The sequence below is a fragment of the Theobroma umbraticum genome, unplaced genomic scaffold (genome assembly GCF_002168275.2).
Source record: "Theobroma umbraticum cultivar Fairchild unplaced genomic scaffold, ASM216827v3 scaffold_147.0, whole genome shotgun sequence".
Lineage (NCBI taxonomy): Eukaryota > Viridiplantae > Streptophyta > Magnoliopsida > Malvales > Malvaceae > Theobroma > Theobroma umbraticum.
In genome coordinates this window covers 5,360,083-5,378,029 of record NW_018397259.1, presented here as the reverse complement: position 1 = coordinate 5,378,029, position 17,947 = coordinate 5,360,083, and the positions used below count along the sequence as shown (strand labels likewise).

Genomic DNA, 17,947 nt, shown 5'->3' with positions numbered 1-17,947 from the left:
GACACTAGGCATCTTGTTATGGGGTTGGACAGGGAGACCCACTCCTTTGTCCAAGCAGCAGATATCATTGGTAGAGATAAAGGCAAAGAAAAAATTGTAAAAGCTTTGATGCAGGATCCAACTGATGGGGAAGACATATCTGTCCTTCCCATAGTTGGAATTGGAGGTCTCGGAAAGACTGCCCTTGCAAAATTGGTGTACAATGATGATTGTGTAGATAGGCACTTTGAGTTGAAAATGTGGGTATGTGTCTCAGATGATTTTGATTTGAAACAAATAATGATAAAAATCATTAAAGCTGTAAAGGGGTTTGATGGAAATTGGAGTAGCATGGACCTAGACCAATTACAAAAGGTCTTTCGACATTGTTTAGATGAGAAAAAGTATTTACTTATCCTGGATGATTTGTGGAACGATGATTATATCAAATGGGATGAACTGAAACAATTGTTAGTGGAAGGAGCCAAAGGAAGCAAAGTTGTTGTCACCACTCGTAGTAACCAAGTTGCAGAGATCATGGGCACAATCCCAACACACAATTTGCAAGGTCTTCCTGAAAAGAAATCTTTGCGTTTGTTTCTCCGATTTGTATCAAAGAAAGGGGAAATCAATCAACACCCAAACCTAGTTAAAAAATGCAATGGAGTGCCTTTGGTTTTGAAGACACTTGGGAGCTTACTTCTCTCCAAAACTTCAGAAGACGATTGGAAATTTGTGAGAGATAGTGAGATGTGGAAATTAGTGCAAGAAGAAAAAAGCATTTTTCCTGTTTTGAAATTGAGTTATGATGAATTGCCTCCACATTTAAAGCCGTGTTTTGCTTATCTCTCGGTATTTCCAAAGGATTATGAACTTAATGATGTGGAGGTGATCCATTTTTGGATGGCTCATGATTTGCTTCATCCCTCCAATGAAAATGAAGATCCAGAAGATATTGGTAGGCGTTATTTGAATAGCCTATCATCAAGATCTTTCTTTCAAGATTTTGATCAAAGTTTGTCTATACAATCTTTTAAAATGCATGATCTTCTACATGATCTTGCATTATCAGTGGCAAAGAATGACTGCTCTACGATAAACTGTTTCAAGCAAATTATTGCTCCAGGAATTCGACATTTGTGCGTTGACAACCTTGATTTTTTTGAGGAGCAGTCTTTAGGCTTCCATGATGTTGATAAGTTATGTCATTTACGCACATTTCGTCTTGAAAATATGAAAGAAGGTTCTAACAGTGAATCATTTATCAAGAAACATCTTTCAAAGTTTCAGAATTTACGAGTACTAGATCTAAGAGGATCTAGTATTGAGGTACTGCCCAAAAAGGTTGGCAGATTGAAGCATTTAAGGTATCTCGACCTAAGATCCAACTCCAAAATCAAGAAACTTCCAAAGTTTGTATGCAAGTTACCATGTTTGCAAACTCTGCTTCTCGGTTGTGAAGGAATTGAAGAGTTGCCCAAGAATATGGGGTATATGATCAATCTCAGAATTTTAGTAATGAGAACAAAACAGAGATCTCTATCTAAGAGTGGACTTGAGAACTTGAAATCTCTTCGGTATTTGATGATCAGTAATTGTGAAAATTTAGAATATTTGTTCGATGGGATTCAGAACCTCAAATCCCTTCATACATTGATAATCGATGGTTGCAAGAACTTGATATCACTGCCGCGGGGCATTGAAGCCTTGCCTGCACTAAAAGTTCTGGTAATCGAGGGTTGTGAAAGGCTCCATCTTAATATGACGTTGGGCTCCCAAGGGAGAGGAAAGGAAGATGATAGTCAAGATTACCAAATTGGCAGTCGGTTACAACTTCAAACAGTAATTATTACAGGGTTACCAAAGTTGGAGGTACTGCCCCAATGGCTTCTTGTGGGATCTGCCGACACTTTGCGGGACCTGGGACTTGTAGAATGTGAAAATCTCACAACATTCCCGGAGGGACAGAATCTCACATCACTTGAAAGGCTAGGGATTATGGACTGCCCAAATTTGTCATCACTGCCAGAGCGGATGCAATGCCTCAAGGAATTGCAGATTGAAAGGTGTCCCATGTTGAGCGCAAAATACAAACCTGAAAACGGAGAGGATTGGGCCAAGATTTCTCATGCATCGTGTATACTTATTGATGGCAATGAAATCACATCAAACATATGAACAGCCCAACGATTAGCTGGGTAACAACTATTTTTTCTGTCTTTTCTTTACTTTTTATTTTTGTGTACAACCTCCCTTTATATATCAAATAATAAAACATGATTCTTTTATAAAGCTTGTCGAAGAAATGATGCAATTGATTTTAGTCGGTAGTCCAGAAATCTGTGCTTAAGATTTTCATTTTTCAGCCAAGCAATATTTAAGATTCAGTTAACACTAATATGATCAACTGAGTAGTAGCAATATGTTACTATTTCAAAACGAATTACCAATCAAAATCAAAATATTTAAACTTTGACAGATAAGTGGCATTTGTTTATTTTTATTTTTTTCTTGAATAAAATGTTAATTTGCTATGCCTCATTTTCCTTTTTTTCCTTTTGCTGTTTTGTGACATTTATTTTATATATATAGAAATAAAGCAACATATTGTGTGTAGATAGAAACATGGAATACACTTTTAAAAGAAGAAAAAAAAAACCTTACTCTTTTACATCTGAATATATTACTAAAACTTGTTGGTCAATTTTCCTAATTTGGTGTTATTGAATGGTAGGGCATGTCTCCAGCTAATGTTATTGGATTGCGCTTCTCTTAGTGGCTGGACCGAAGTACTCTTTCTTGAAATCCTTGAAAATGAGTCCATGGGAATTCCTTGCTGGCCACTTGTTTGGGATTGTACTTTCCTTGTTCTGTTCTTTGTTGGTTTGTGTTCAATATTTGGACTGCTCTCCTTTCTTTTGGATTGGCCTTAATGTCACTTTATTGTTCACTTTTTTATTGTTAAAACCTCATTTTATGTTTTTACTTATTACTAATTACGAGCTTGACTTTACTCAATTACGTTTTTATTGTCTCGCACTTTTCAATGCAATTAAACTCTTCATTTACTTATATAAGACTCAATCATGAATTGTGAATTCAAAGAGATATTTTTCTACTAAATGGTATAAAGACTTTAAAGAGGTGGAACAATTCAAGGCTGTTTATTAATGACTTTGGGCTATCAAATTTTTGTCTCTAAGTTTGCAAGACACTCTTCTCACATTAATTCATCAGACCTAATCTCTCTCACGTATTGCTCTGTCCAAAACAAAATTCTTGGTCTATGCAAGCCTATGGTGGTCTGCTGAATTACCTTTGAGAAAACGGATGCGTTATATTTCCCTCTTTAATATTATATATGATGCCTATGATCAGTATATCCAGTATAGAGATACAATACTGATTTGAAAGAAGGGTTTACAATATCTAACTTAAGCTCCATAGGCTTGCTCCTGAGAGTTCAACCAGAATGCAAATCTCTGCAAAATTATTTTTAACAATAAGTAAAGAAAGATTACTTCATACACCTAAACGTAAAATTAAGTTTTAACAATGAAACAATAAACAGTAATGTTGAATCCAAAAGATGTAAGACGAAGCCCAATGGTGAATTCAAACCCAAGACATCAAACCAACATTGAACAAAACAAAGAAATTACAGCCCACAAACAAGCATCAAATTTCAGACAGGTCCATAACACAACTAGCTAGAATACAACCCAACAATCAGGACATGAGGCAAGCCAGGAACGCTTCTGGAATCAGTTTGAGGGGTTACATGAAGAATGGTGGAGCCACTAAGAGAAGTCCAGTCCAATTACGTACCAAAAAAGCCCTGCCACTCAATAACAAATTAACAATGGGTGAGCCAAATCTCTAAAGCATGCTAAAATGGACACCAACATGTTACAGTACATTCGGATGTGAAAAAATGTAGTCACTATTTCGGAAAAGTCATCTTTATTTAAATAAACAAGGTCCTTTACTCAGTCACTCTTTCATTTGTTACTTTAGTTTTAATGGTTCTACCATTCACTTTGCAGATTTTCTTTAAAAAAAACTAGTAAAAAAATCATTAATATGTTTAAATAAGAATGAAGAAATATATAATTAAAAATAATACCATGGTACCTCAAAAAAGGGAAGAAACCCAATTGAAACATGATAATAAATGTGCACATAAACTTAATACTAATATCTTTTATTCTTTGTAAATATAAGTTTCCTTTTAGAGTATATTTGTATTGGTTTGTACCTGTTCCTACATTGTTTAGTATTTTATTTCAATAACACTAAAATATATGAATAATAAAAGTCCAAAAACAACAACAAAATAATGAAAGTGAAAAATGAGACGTAATAAATTAACACTTTATCTGAGAAAAAAAAATGAAAGTGAAGATAAACAACTATGTACTGCATATCTTTCATAACTTAAATATCTTTATTTTGTTTTGTAATTCCTTAAAAAAAAAAAAAACAATAATGTAAGCATGAAGTAACATATTGCTTCTACTTAGTTGATCATATTACTTGTTAATTGAGTCTTAAAAACATTGATTTCAAGACTAACCACTAAAATCACTTGTATCATTTCACTGACAATTTATAAAAAAAATAAAACTCAATTATCTGGAATCGTATAATATGTATAAATGGAAGAAAGAAAGAAAGAAAATTCAAGAAAAAAAAGTGGGAAAAATTACTTCTTAGCGAGTCGTTACGTTGCACAATCTAGGCCCAGTCCTCTTCTGTTTCTGGTTTCCATCTTTCGTTTAAAATGGGACAATGCATAGTAGTCATTTCTTAGAGGCACGGCATTCCCTCCGGCGGAGAGTTTAACGCCATCAATCCGTTTGTTCGAGACGAGAGCAATCTTGGCCCAATCCTCTCCTGTTTCTGGTCTGCATCTTTCGTTCAAAATGGGACAATGCATAATACTGAATTCTCTGAGGCAAGGCATACTCTCTGGTAGAGATGACAGTTTTGGGCATTCCCCAATACTAAACCTTTCAAGTGCTGTGAGATTCTGCCACTCTGCCAATGTTGTGAGATTCTTGCAGTCCTCGATTACCAGGATCTGCAAAGTGTTGGCAGATTCTCCAAGAAGCCAATTGGGTAGTGCCTCCAGCTTTGGTAACCATCCAAGGATTAATGTTCGAAGGCGTAACCCACTGCCAATGTGGTGATCTTGACTGTCATCTGCTTTTCCTCTCGATCCGGATGCCAATGTCATATTTAGATGGAGCTTTTCGCATTCTGAAATTACCAGAATTTTTAACGCGGTTAAAGCTCTAATATCCTGTGGCAGCGCGATCAAGTTCTTGCAATCAACTATTACCAATGTATGAAGGGATGTCAGATTTCGAATCCCATCAAACAAATATTCTAAATTTTCACAATGGGCAATTAACAAATACCGAAGAGATTTCAAGTGCTCAAGTCCATTCTTGGATAGAACTTTTTGCTTTGTGCTTATCGATAACATTCTGAGACTAATCATGTATCTCATATTGCTGGGCAACTTTTCAATTCCTGTCTGAATGAAAAGCAGAGTTTGCAAACACAATAACTTGCAGATGAAATTTGGAAGTTTCTTGATACTGGAGTTGCCGCTTAAATCAAGATATCTTAAATGCTTCAAACCACTAATCCTTTTGGGCACAACCTCAAAACTAGAACCTTGAAGAGTTAGCACACGCAACTTTTGAAACCTTGAAAGACGTTTCTTGATAAACGATTCATTGTTGGCATCTGCTTTCATATTTTCAAAACGAAATGTGCGCAAATGACATAATTTATCAATATCAAAGAAGTCACAAGAGTTTTCCTCAAGAAAATCAGAGTTTTCAAGCCACAAATGTCGAATTCCTGGGGTAATAATTTGTTTGGAAGAGTTTATCCTGGAGCACTCATTCTTTGCCATTGACACTGCAAGATCATGCAGAAGATCATGTATTTTAAAAAAATATTGTTTAGACAAACTTTTATCAAAATCTTGAAAAAAAGACCTTGATGATAAATCATTCAAATAACGACAGCCAATATCTATTGGGTCATCATTTTCATTGGAGGATTGAAGCAAATCATGAGCCATCCAAAAATGGATCAGCTCCATGTAATTAAATTCATAATCCTTTGGAAAGACTGAAAGATAAGCGAAACATTGCTTTAAATGTGGAGGCAATTGATCATAACTCAATTTCAAAACAGGAAAAATGTTGTTATCCTTTTGCATTAATGTCCACATCTCACTATCTCTCACAAGTTTCCAATCATATTCTGAAGTTTTGCAGAGAAGTAAGCTGCCAAGTGTCTTCAAAACCAAAGGAATTCCATTGCAACTTTTAACTATCTCCTTCCCAATTTTAACTAGGCTTGAGTATTGATTCATTTCCCTTTTCTTGAATGCAAATTGGAGAAACAAAGACAAAGCGTCCTTTTCTGGAAGGCCTTCTAAATTGTGTGTTGGGATTGTGCCCATGATCTCTGCAACTCGGCTACTTCGAGTGGTGACTACAATTTTGCTTCCTCTACCTCGTCCCACAAGCAACTGTTTCAATTCATTCCATTTAATACTATCTTCGTTCCACAGATCATCTAGAATGAGTAAATATTTTTTCCCATCTAAACAGTCTCGTAAGATCTCTTGTAATTGGTCTAAATCCATATTACCCCAGTCTTCATTGACCCTTTTTGCCGCTTTAATAATTTTTATAATTAATCGTTTCAGATGAAAATCATCTGAAACACACACCCACATTTTCAACTGAAATTCCCCATCTATGATTTCATCATTGAGCACCAATTTTGCAAGGGCTGTCTTTCCGAGACCTCCAATTCCTACTATAGGAAGGACAGATATGCTTTCCCCATCAGTTGGGTCTTGCATCAGAGCGTTAATGATTTTCTCTCTGTCCTCATCTCTACCAATGATATCTGCTGCTTGCACAAAGGAGTGGGTCTCCCTGTCCAAGCCCATAGCAACACGCCTAGTGGCATAATGTCTTTCAGCAAGATGAAAATTAGCTTTCAAAGCAGCAATCTCACCAAATCTCAGGGTAACTTTTTTAATCTTTTGGGCCATCCTAAATCGAAAAGCAACTGGGTTTGAGCTCGAAAAGAAACTGCGTACCTTCTTTCCGATGTTCCCCTGTTTCAAAACTTGCCTCCGCAATGCTTCGATCTGAAATTCATCTAGTACATCTTCTGCGTCGTAACAAGCATCTTTCAGCTTTTGCAGCCAATTCCGCAGCTGATTATTTTGAGCTTGGTTTTCTTCAGCATCTAAGAGCACATCTTTGACAGTGGTCAATATGTCATTAAGCCTTTGATAGTCAGACTGGACACCCCAAGCTAGAGAAATTTCTTGATAAGCAACAGAGGCTAGTTTCTGAACCACATTTTCTACAATGCTAAAGGCAAAGGCTTCAGCCATGAATTTTTGAGGTGGTGAACAAGGGGAAGGAAAAGGAAAGAAAGAAACAGAAGAGAACACAATTTGTGTGAAATGATATTTATTGCCACTGACTGACTATATATCTTGAAGCAAATAGGATTCAGATGAATCGTAAATGGAAAACGCAGTTGTGAAAGAGAAAGAAAGCGAAAGAAGGAAAACAATAAATGGAGGAACAAAAAAAATCTGAAGATTTATTTGAGAAAGTTTCCTATTTTTAACTAATTTTTATTTTTGTGTCAAAATTTGTGTTTTTATTTTATAAAATTAAAGATATAAAATACACATTAATGGAATTTTCGGAGAATTTAAAAATTTAAAAAATGTGATGTGAATTTTTAGGTGGTCACGTGACATTTGCCTTGTTTCTAACGACTTTGCCGTGTTTCCAATGAAACACCACGTGTGAGAAAGTTATTTGCAAACTTAGAGTAAATGTGGTCAGAGTCAACTCTAAAGTCACTCCAGTAAAGGCTTTAGGTCTCAAATTTGAAGAGGTTTTATATTTTTATAATAATAATATAATTAATTATATTAAAATAAGATTTATAATTGATGTCATGTTTCCAAAATATTTCATCTCATCAATGAAGTAAAATTAAAATCTTATAAGAACTTAAAATTAAATATTAAAAAATTTCTTTAAAAATACACATAAGATTAAACTAAATATTAATAATTTTCCTTAAAAATACATAAATAATAAATTTTTTCCTCAATGATTTTTTGTTCTCCTTTTCTTTTATCTCTCGAACTCCATCATTTCTCCCCTTTTCTTCTTCTTCTTCCATTAAGAGCAAATTTGACAAAATTATTGTGTTAACTTCAATACTAAAAAGGCTTAGAAAAGTCTTAGCTCGACTTATGGACGTGGGTTAGGAGAGTAAGGGACTCTGGCTTCCATTTGGGACTTTGATTGCCAATGTTTTGGCTGCTTATGTAATGACAGCACTCTCCATAGTGAAAAGGCTGGTAAGATTTCATTGAATGGTTTCAAATTTTTCTACACAGAAATCAGGCAACGACCAAAGTTAGATCATAGGAAAAATAAATAGAAATCGCATTAGTTAAACTGAATACGTCATTAAAGCCAATAAGTAAAAATTTCTTTTTCTTAATGAAAGAAGAAGAAAAAAATAATGGAGTTGGAGAGAGATAAAGTAGAGGAGAACAAGAAAACGTTGGAAGAGCTGGAGAGAGAAATTTCTTGATAAGCAAATAGAATTCGGATGAATTGCAAATGGAAGAAGCAGCTGTGAAATGAGAAAGAAAGCGAGAGAAGGAAAACAATAAATGGAGGAACAAGAAAAAAATCTTAAGATTTCTTTGATAAAGTTTCCTAATTTTAATTAATTTTTATTTTTTAGTGTCAAAATTTGTGCTTATATTTTACAAAATTAAAGATATAAAATATGATTATTAAGTAGCATTATCCCACAATGAAAAAAATACAAAATTATTGGAAACATGGTCAATAGATATCTCTAGTTCAGTTTTTAACAATGATCCAAGCAATAAACAGTAAAGTTGAATCCAAAAGAAAGAAGAATCTTGAGTCCAAACTCAAGCCAACAAACCAACAATAACCGAATAAAGAAATTAGATTAAATTATGAATTTAATCCTTATACTTTATAAAAATATTAAATTTGCAGTCCTTATCTTTTATCAAAATGTTTAATTTAGTCTTCATACTCTATCAAAATATTAAATTGAGTTTTTTATTATAATTTGTTGGTTAAATTATGCAAATACTTCACATACTTTGTTAAAATAGTAGATTTAGTTTCTGTACAATAATTTATAAAGATTGAATCTTTGTATTTTTTAAAATTGACATGTTAGTCAAATTGCTAACAATATTAAAATGTTTTTATTATTATGTTGACATGGTATTTTTTATTGATATGATATTAAATATGATGATATGTTAATGACGATGTGACATTTTTTATTTATTTCGCAACATTCTTTTCACTTCTTTAAATTATAGAGCACAAAAATTCAATTCTTTATTGTCTCACAATACTTTTTCTCTAAATCCTAAAAACCTATTCGTAATTTTAATTTATTTTTTTTAATCCTGTTTAAAATCATTAACTCACATTACGCAATTCTATGTCTGACTTATAAAATTCATATTAGTACTTGATCACATATATCGATACTACTATTACATCATATGCGAAATGTCACATCATTATTGTCATGCTATCAAATTTAATGTCACCTCAGTACAACCAAACGCCATATGAGTATTGATAATATAAAATTTTTAACACATTCAATTGACATTATCAATTTAAAAAAGTATAAAGACTCAATTTTTACAAATTTTTGTACAATGTCTAAATTCACCATTTTGATAGAGTATAAAGATTAATTGTATAATTTGATCAAATTTGTCTAAATAAAATTTTTATGTTTTAAATATTTATTAATATCAGTCTAATTAGTATTATGTTATGTTAAAAATGTTGATACCATGCTGCTGTGACATTAACTAAGCTTATAAGACAGTTATTAGTGCTGTGACTTTGATAGGTTCTAAAATGGAAATTTTTGGAGAATTTAAAAAATTAAAAACTGTGACGTGAATTTTAGCTGGCCACGTGACATTTAATTGCTACTCAAACGGTTAAAAACTCAACATACATATTAAACTCAAAACTAATTAAGATTAATCAAATAACAAAGAAAGAAATAAGGATTTAAAATAAAAGTTTACCAATTAACTAAATTAATTAGAATTGAAGAATAGCGAACGTAGAGAGGGAAACTCTCCCAAGACGTCACTACTAAAAGTAAGCCCTATTTCGACCGAGCAAATTTTGGTCAGCAGTTTCCGGTGGAAATCCAACGGATTCTCTTACTAACCATTGTCAACGATTTCCGATGAAATTTACCGACAAAAACGCAATGATCAGAATCGTCATTGGCGCCAAATCCGATCTATACGCCAAATTTTGTAGGGTTGTTGTTGCATCAGTTTCATCCCAGGTACAACCTGGTAAATTGCTAAATGTCTTGTATGCGCAGTGACACTAAGGAAGGGGTACTGTCCCTTTGCCGTGTTTCTACTGCAATGCTACTTTCTCGTGTTTGAACTGCAATGCTACCTATGAAGGGTACTTTTTTGTAATGATATTCTTTAAAAAATGAAAAAAAAAAAGAACTTTTAACGTGAGAAAGTGATTTGCATACTTATATGTGGACAGAGTCGGCGTTTGGTAAACTCACCCAACCAAGTGCTTTTAAGTTTCAAAATTAGAGATTTTATATTTATATAATAATAATAATATAATTAATTATATTAAAAAATATAATTTATATTTAATACATTGACAGTGTATAATTTTTATACACTATCAACTTATTAAAATACGTCATCTCATTAATAAAATAAAATTAAAATCTTATAAAAACTTAAAATTAAATTTTAAAAAGTTTTTATAAAAATACATATAAGATAAAACTAAATATTAATAATTTTTTTAAAAATACATAAATCATAATTTTTTTACGTCTCCAACTCCCTCTAAGGTTTTCTTGTTCTCCTTTCCTTACATCTCTCTCCAACTCTATCATTTTTCCTCTTTTCTTCTTCTTCCATTAAGAGTTTGACAAAATTATTGTGTTAACTTCAACAGTGAAAAGGCATAAAAAAATATGAATTTGATTATTCAAAGTTTAAAATTTTTATCTTAATTTCAATAAAAAGATCTCATTTAAATATTTTACTTTAGATCTTTGAAAAAATTAAGTCGCCCTAAAAAGATCTCATTTGAATATTTTATTTTAGACATTTGAAGATATTAAGTCATCCTTGAACGTGGTAGTCCAAAATCATTAATATACAGCTTTGAATTGTTCCACCTCTTTAAAGTCTTTCTCCCATTTAGTAGGAAAGTATCTCTTTCATTTCATTAATCAACGCCCGTCTTTGCTCTTCCATTTAGTAGAATTAATGGTGTTCTTGCAAAAGTCTTTTGGAGAAAAACAAAACATAAACCATCCAACCAAAACAATAACAATTCAATGGGTTCTTTTCGGAAATCAAAAATTGTTTTCTGTTTGGAGTATCGAAAATGCTAGTATGTAGGTGAGAAAATGGTGTTCAGAAAGTTTATAGGCGAGAAAATTTTATAACGCCCTATATTCATTCATGAAAACAATAATATATGGTGGAATGATAAATGAAATTCTTTGGATTAATTTGTTCCTAAAGGTTTTTTATTTTCTGTTTGTATAGTTGTCTTTTTTTTTTTTAATTTGGTTTTGTTTGGTTTTAAGAAAATTGAAAGATAAAATATATTTGGTAAAATAATGTAGTTGTCAACTTCATTATTTTTGTCTTTTTATTCATTACTTCTCATTTAATTATTTTTAATTTAATCATCATCCATGTATATGAAGTTAACAATTTGTGGTTGGATTAATATATGTGAAAGGAGAACGATAAATGTATTAAAGAAATAAGAGACGATAAAAAGTAATTGAGGGGAGCCAAAACTTGTAAATCATAATATTGTGAAGTGCTAGAAAAAATAATTAAATTATTGAAAGCATAATAGGTAGAGACGAGATTTGAGAGTGTGGAACGAGTTCGGATTGTTGATTTTTTCTAATAAAAAAGAGTTGTGTCGGGTTTGGATTCAAACGGGTGGGGTGGGTTTGTTGGATTCAGATCAACTTTATTAAGTCTAATGCTAAATAAAGAAAAATTACCTTATACACAAAAAAAAAAAAAAGAAGTTTTAACAACCAAATAACAAACAATACTTTTGTATACAAAAGAAGGAAGAGCAGGCCAGATCTTGAATTCAAACCCAAGACAACAAACCAACAATCAAACAAAACAGAACGTTATAGCCCACAAACACGCATCAAATTTCAAATAGGTCGATAACACAGCTAGCTAGAATGCAACCCAACACTTAGGACATAAGGCAAGCCAGGTAAACTCCTGGACTCATTTTTAGGGATTATATGAAAAGTGGTGCAGCCACCAAGAGAAGTCCACTCCAATTACCAATAAATGGAGATATGCCCTGCCACTCGATAACAAATTAACAAGGGATTGGCGAAATCTCTAAAGAATGCTAAAATGGACACCAACATGTTTTGGCATATTAGGATGTGAAAAAAATGTAGTTCCTAATTCTGAAAAGTCATCTTTATTTTAAAAAAAAATTGTTTCTAAATATACAACATATATTATATAAATGGTAGTTCTTACACAATCGTGAGGTTGATCATTTGTTTGATAAGATTAGCCGTTAATCGATGTGCAAGAGGCGTGAGCAATCTTCGCCCAATCCTCTCCTGTTTTTGGCTTGCATCTTTTGCTCCAAATGGGACAATGTTTAATTTTCAACATTTTGAGGCACTGCATCCGTTCTGGCGGAGATGACAAATTTTGGGCAGTCGACAATGGTAAACCATTCAAGTGATGTGAGATTTTGCTCCTCTGATAAAGTTGTGAGTTGAGTGCCAGGATTTGTAAAAGTGTTCGCAGATCCTGCAAGAAGCCATTGGGGTATATCCTCCAACTTTGGTATAACTTTAAATATGGAGGCAATTGATCATAACTCAATTTCAAAATGGGAAAAATGTTGTTCTCCTCTTGCACTAATTTCCACATCTCACTATCTCTCACAAGTTTCCAATCATCTTATGAAGTTTTGGAGAGAAGTACGCTCCCAAGTGTCTTCAAAAGCAAAGGAACTCCATTGCATTTTTTAACTATCTCTTCCCCAATTTTTACTAGGTTTAGGTATTTGATTCATTTCCCCTTTTCTTGAATGCAAATCGGAGAAACAACGACAAAGCTTCATTTTCTGGAAGACCTTCTAAATTGTGTGTAGGGATTGTGCCCATGATCTCTGCAACTCGGTTACTATGAGTGGTGATTACAATTTTGCTTCCGCTACCTCCTACCACTAACAACAGTTTCAATTCATTTCATTTTACATTATTCTCGTTCCTCAGATCATCTAGAATGAGCAAATATTTTTTTCCATTTAAAGTATCTCTGGTAAGACCTTTTGTAATGGGTCTAAATCCATATTACTCCAATCTCCGTTGCCTTTCTTTAAAACTTTAATGCTTTTTATTATTAATTGTTTCAGATCAACATCATCTGAAACATACACCCACATTTTCAACTCAAATAGCCCATCTGTGATTTCTTCATTGAACACCAACTTTGCAAGGGCGGTCTTTCCCAGACCTCCATATCCAACTATAGGAAGGACAGATATATCTTCCCCATCAGCTGGATTATGCCTCAAAGTTTTCAAGATTTTTCCTTTGTCTTTATCTCTACCAATGATATCTGATATTTGCACAAAGGAGTGAGTCTCCCTATCCAAGCGCACAACATGCCCAGTGCCATCATGTCCTTCGGAGAGATGAAAATTGTTTTTCAAAGCAGCAATCTCACCAAATCTCTCGGTAACTTTGTTAATCTTATGGACCATCCTAAACCCGAATAACAAGTGGGTTTGAGCGTGAAAAGAAATGGCTTACCTTGTTGCCAATGCTCCTCTGTTTCAGAACTTGCTTCCGCAATGCTTCAATTTCAAATTCATCCAACGAGTCTTCTGCCTCATAACAGGCATCCTTCAACTCTTGTAGGCAAACGGGCGACTGATGGTCATGAGCCTCTTTTTTCTTCAGCATCTAAAAGCACTGCCTTGATTGTAGTTAAAGTCTTCTTAAGCTTTTCAAGGTCATTCCGGACACCCCAAGCTCCGTGAATTTCTTGATAGGCAATATTGCTTAGTTTCGAGAGGACTCTTCCAGCAATATTAAATGCGAAAGATTCAGCCATGATTGGTGGGGGGAATATGTCTTGTGCTAAGTTATAATCAACAAAAGTCAAATTTCAATATAACAGTTTTTAATCTTTGTGTAATGTTAAAAATTGAACACAATATGTGGGATGGGTGGAGGTGAGTATATATTATACGAAGAAGTGGATAGCGTTTGTGGTATAATGACAAAATAAACCCTCGATTGTTAAACTCTTCACTAAAGTATCTACTCTTTTATTTGCGTCAATTGAGCCTTCAACCTATTATTTGATGTCAAATGAACTCAATTTAGATGGAAAACGTTGATGTGGCTAATGACGTGACTTATTCCAACATATGTGAGGCATAATGACAAAATAAATCCTCAAACTGTGGTTAAATTCTCACTTAAATTTTTACTCTTTTATTTGTATCAATTGAGCTCTCAACTTAATATTTGGTGTCAAATGAATTCAATAATTTGAATGAAAAATATTGATGTGACTAATGATGTGATTTATTCAAGTTATTTGGGCCGATCGTTATGTTAGTGTTTTCCATCTAAATTGGGTTGATTTGATAAAAAAATAAAATAAAATAGAAGACTCGATTTACATACATAAAAAGGATTTAATTGAAAATTATGTCATATTTTGAGAGTTTATTTTTATTACTATGCCTTTTTTAAGAAAAAAAGTGAAAATATTTAAATGCTCTAATTTCATACTTTTTCATTGGGATTTTACTTTTTTTTTAGGAAATCTAATAAACAATAATAGGTGTAACTTAACTCATATTATATATTGATATATATTTTTGTTCTTTCAATTTTGCAAGCAAAGATCAGTTTGTTATTAGGGCTGCCATAATAGACGAATATACTCTCTCCTCCTCACCTTGACAGAGCAATTTGCTTTTTTTTTTTTGTACATTCAATAGAAGAAGGCTATAAAATTGACAAGAATATAAACTTGTATATGCAAGAGCATGCAAGAGTAATTCATGCCCTGTAGTCTGTCCTGCCTTATTCAAAACTTGATTGTCAAACGATTTGAAACTTTCTATATATTGGAAGAAACAAGTTGGGCTTGTCTTCATGCTTCAGGCCTCCAGCTTCATATAATTGGCTATTTTCTAATCCTTTTCCTTTTTCTTTTAGTTTTCATATGAAGTTCTTTACAAGATTTTTTGGTTAATCATAAAAAAAAAAATTGTTGGTTAAGAATTATGAACCAAGGTTGATTAGGGTATGGAAAGGGTAAACAATTTTATTTGTAATTGGAGAGTAGACGACTGAAACAAGTTTCAAAAATTTAATTACAAAAAAAAAATTGTCTTCCATGAAATAGGAGGCATTTAAAAATTAATGAAGTCTTAGAAAAGTCTTATGAAGAAGAACTAAGCATATTGATCATCCAAGCAAACTTATAAGCCTTATTTGGTTCATGAAATCAATACACAAAGGAACGGAAAATAAATTTGTAGGGTTTGTTCTGTCTTTTATTTTTTGTTTATTATGCATTCAAAAATTTTACTTTGTTTTGTTTTTAAAAATTGAAAAGATATACAAAAATGTTAAATAGTGTATATAGACACTAGTTAAGGTGATATCCATCAAAAGAATTAATACTCTTTTTAATTCAGGAAAAAATACATTAAATAAAAAAAATATTTCTATAGGCCTTAATTAACCAAACATAAATTAAGTTTGGTAATTAATATTAGTGCATGTTAGGAGAAAGAATGAAATTACCGAAACCATAATAAGGATAAATTAGTACATAAAATAAAGTCTTTTACAATGAAGCAATAATCATAATATGTGATGTTTTTAATTTTTTATATTTGAAAGGTAATATGTGATGTTAAATCCAAAAGAAAGAAGATGCAAGCCAAATCTTGAACTCAGTCAAGGCAACAAGCCAATAATAATCAAAACAAAGAAATTACAACCCAGCAAACAAAACACGTGGCAAGCCAGGTGCACCCCTGGACTCAATTTTAGCGTTTCTATTTTAGATCACGTGAAGTAGGGGGTGTGCAATTGATTTGTAGACTAATAACAGCTTAGCAGCGTAAGATTTAAAAGCTCTTTAAAGATTAAAAACACTTTGTAATTATTAATCTCTGACATGCTCTTTTCTTTTTCCTTCATTTTCAACACACATGGGCTGGGAAAGCAGTTGCTCCAATGGATAATTGATCAGCTGCCTTTAGTAAAAGGAGGATTATTTTATGAAACTTAGTGATGCTACTTATGACTTAGCTAGAAGGCTTATTTCTTTAGCACTTTTGCTTCTTCAGCAACGGCAACAGGCCAAAGAAAAGATGGATGGAATTTCTGAATAAACGAATAGTTAAGCGAAAACTTTTAACTATAAATTAATCAGAAGTGTAATTAGGCTTCATCGCATCCTTCTCTCTCTCTTTCATTCTCATTTCACAGCTGCTTCTTCCCTTTGTGATCCATCTGAGTTCGATTTACTTCAAGATATATAGTCAGTCAGTAGCAACATATACCATTTCACACAAATTATCTTCTCCATCTGCTTCTTTTTTTCCTTTCCCTCTTCCTTGTTCACCACCTCAAAAAATCATGGCTGACACCTTTGCCTTTAACATTGTAGAAAAAGTAATTGAGAAACTAGCCACTGCAGCTTATCAAGAAATTTCCCTAGCTTGGGATGTGCAAACTGATTTTCAAAGGCTTAATGACATATTGACCACCGTCAAAGATGTGCTCTTAGATGCTGAAGAAAACCAAGTTCATAATAATCAGCTGCGGAATTGGTTGCAAAAGCTAAAAGATGCTTGTTACGATGCAGAAGATGTGCTAGATGAATTTGAGATCGAAGCATGGCGGAGGCAAGTTTTGAAACAGAGGGACATCGTAAATAAGGTACGCAATTTCTTTTCAAGCTCAAACCCAGTTGCTTTTCGATTTAGGATGGCCCATAAGATTAAAAAAGTTACTGAGCGGTTTAGGGAGATTGCTGCTTTGAGAGCTAATTTTCATCTTGCTGAAAGACATTGTGACACTAGGCAGCATCTGGGCTTGGACAGGGAGACCCACTCCTTTGTGCAAGCAGCAGATGTCATTGGTCGAGAAGAAGACAAAGAAAAAATCGTAAAAGCTTTGATGCATGATCCAACTGATGGGGAACACATATCTGTCCTTCCTATAGTTGGAATTGGAGGTCTAGGAAAGACTGCCCTTGCAAAATTGGTGTACAATGATGAATGTGTGGATAGACATTTTGAGTTGAAAATGTGGATATGTGTTTTAGATGATTTTGATTTGAAACAATTAATGATAAAAATCATTAAAGCCGCAAAGGGGCTCGATGGAAATTGGAGTAGCATGGACTTAGACCAATTACAAAAGGTCTTTCGAGATTGTTTAGATGAGAAAAAGTATTTACTCATTTTGGATGATTTATGGAACGAGGATCATATCAAATGGGATGAACTAAAACAATTGTTGGTGGGAGGAGCTAAGGGAAGTAAAATTGTAGTCACCACTCGTAGTAGCCAAGTTGCAGAGATCATGGGTACAATCCCAACATACAATTTGCAAGGTCTTCCTGAAAAGAAATCTTTGTGTTTGTTTCTCAAATTTGCATCCAAGAAAGGGGAAATCAATCAATACCAAAACCTGGTAAAAATTGCGGAAGAAATAGTTAAAAAATGCAATGGAGTGCCTTTGGTTT

At 33.2% G+C, this 17,947-nt stretch overlaps 3 protein-coding genes and 1 pseudogene across 3 annotated transcripts in view; 2 read left to right on the top strand and 2 right to left on the bottom strand.

Annotated features, from left to right (window-relative positions):
• Positions 1-6: 6 nt before the first annotated feature.
• Positions 7-2,976, top strand: LOC149527270 (putative disease resistance protein RGA1). The gene is made up of 2 exons (XM_089783400.1): positions 7-2,177; positions 2,714-2,976. Exon 1 carries the CDS (start codon positions 19-21, stop codon positions 2,155-2,157), a length of 2,139 nt encoding a protein of 712 aa, XP_089639526.1. The 5' UTR covers positions 7-18; the 3' UTR covers positions 2,158-2,177; positions 2,714-2,976.
• Positions 2,977-3,557: 581 nt separating this feature from the next.
• LOC149527269 (disease resistance protein RGA2-like) lies at positions 3,558-7,662 on the bottom strand. The gene is made up of 2 exons (XM_089783396.1): positions 4,689-7,662; positions 3,558-3,817 (listed from the first exon to the last, which is right to left on the bottom strand). The coding sequence occupies exon 1, from the start codon at positions 7,418-7,420 to the stop codon at positions 4,703-4,705; it is 2,718 nt and encodes a 905-aa protein (XP_089639522.1). The 5' UTR covers positions 7,421-7,662; the 3' UTR covers positions 3,558-3,817; positions 4,689-4,702.
• A 5,050-nt stretch (positions 7,663-12,712) lies between these two features.
• On the bottom strand, positions 12,713-14,275 carry LOC149527268 (disease resistance protein RGA2-like; annotated as a pseudogene).
• A 2,558-nt stretch (positions 14,276-16,833) lies between these two features.
• LOC110414870 (putative disease resistance protein RGA1) overlaps positions 16,834-17,947 on the top strand; it is a 3,371-nt gene continuing 2,257 nt past the window's right edge. The window contains 1 exon segment of the mRNA XM_089783358.1: positions 16,834-17,947. This exon segment is cut by the window's right edge and continues 1,365 nt beyond it. Coding sequence (XP_089639484.1) covers positions 16,834-17,947 — 1,114 coding nt within the window.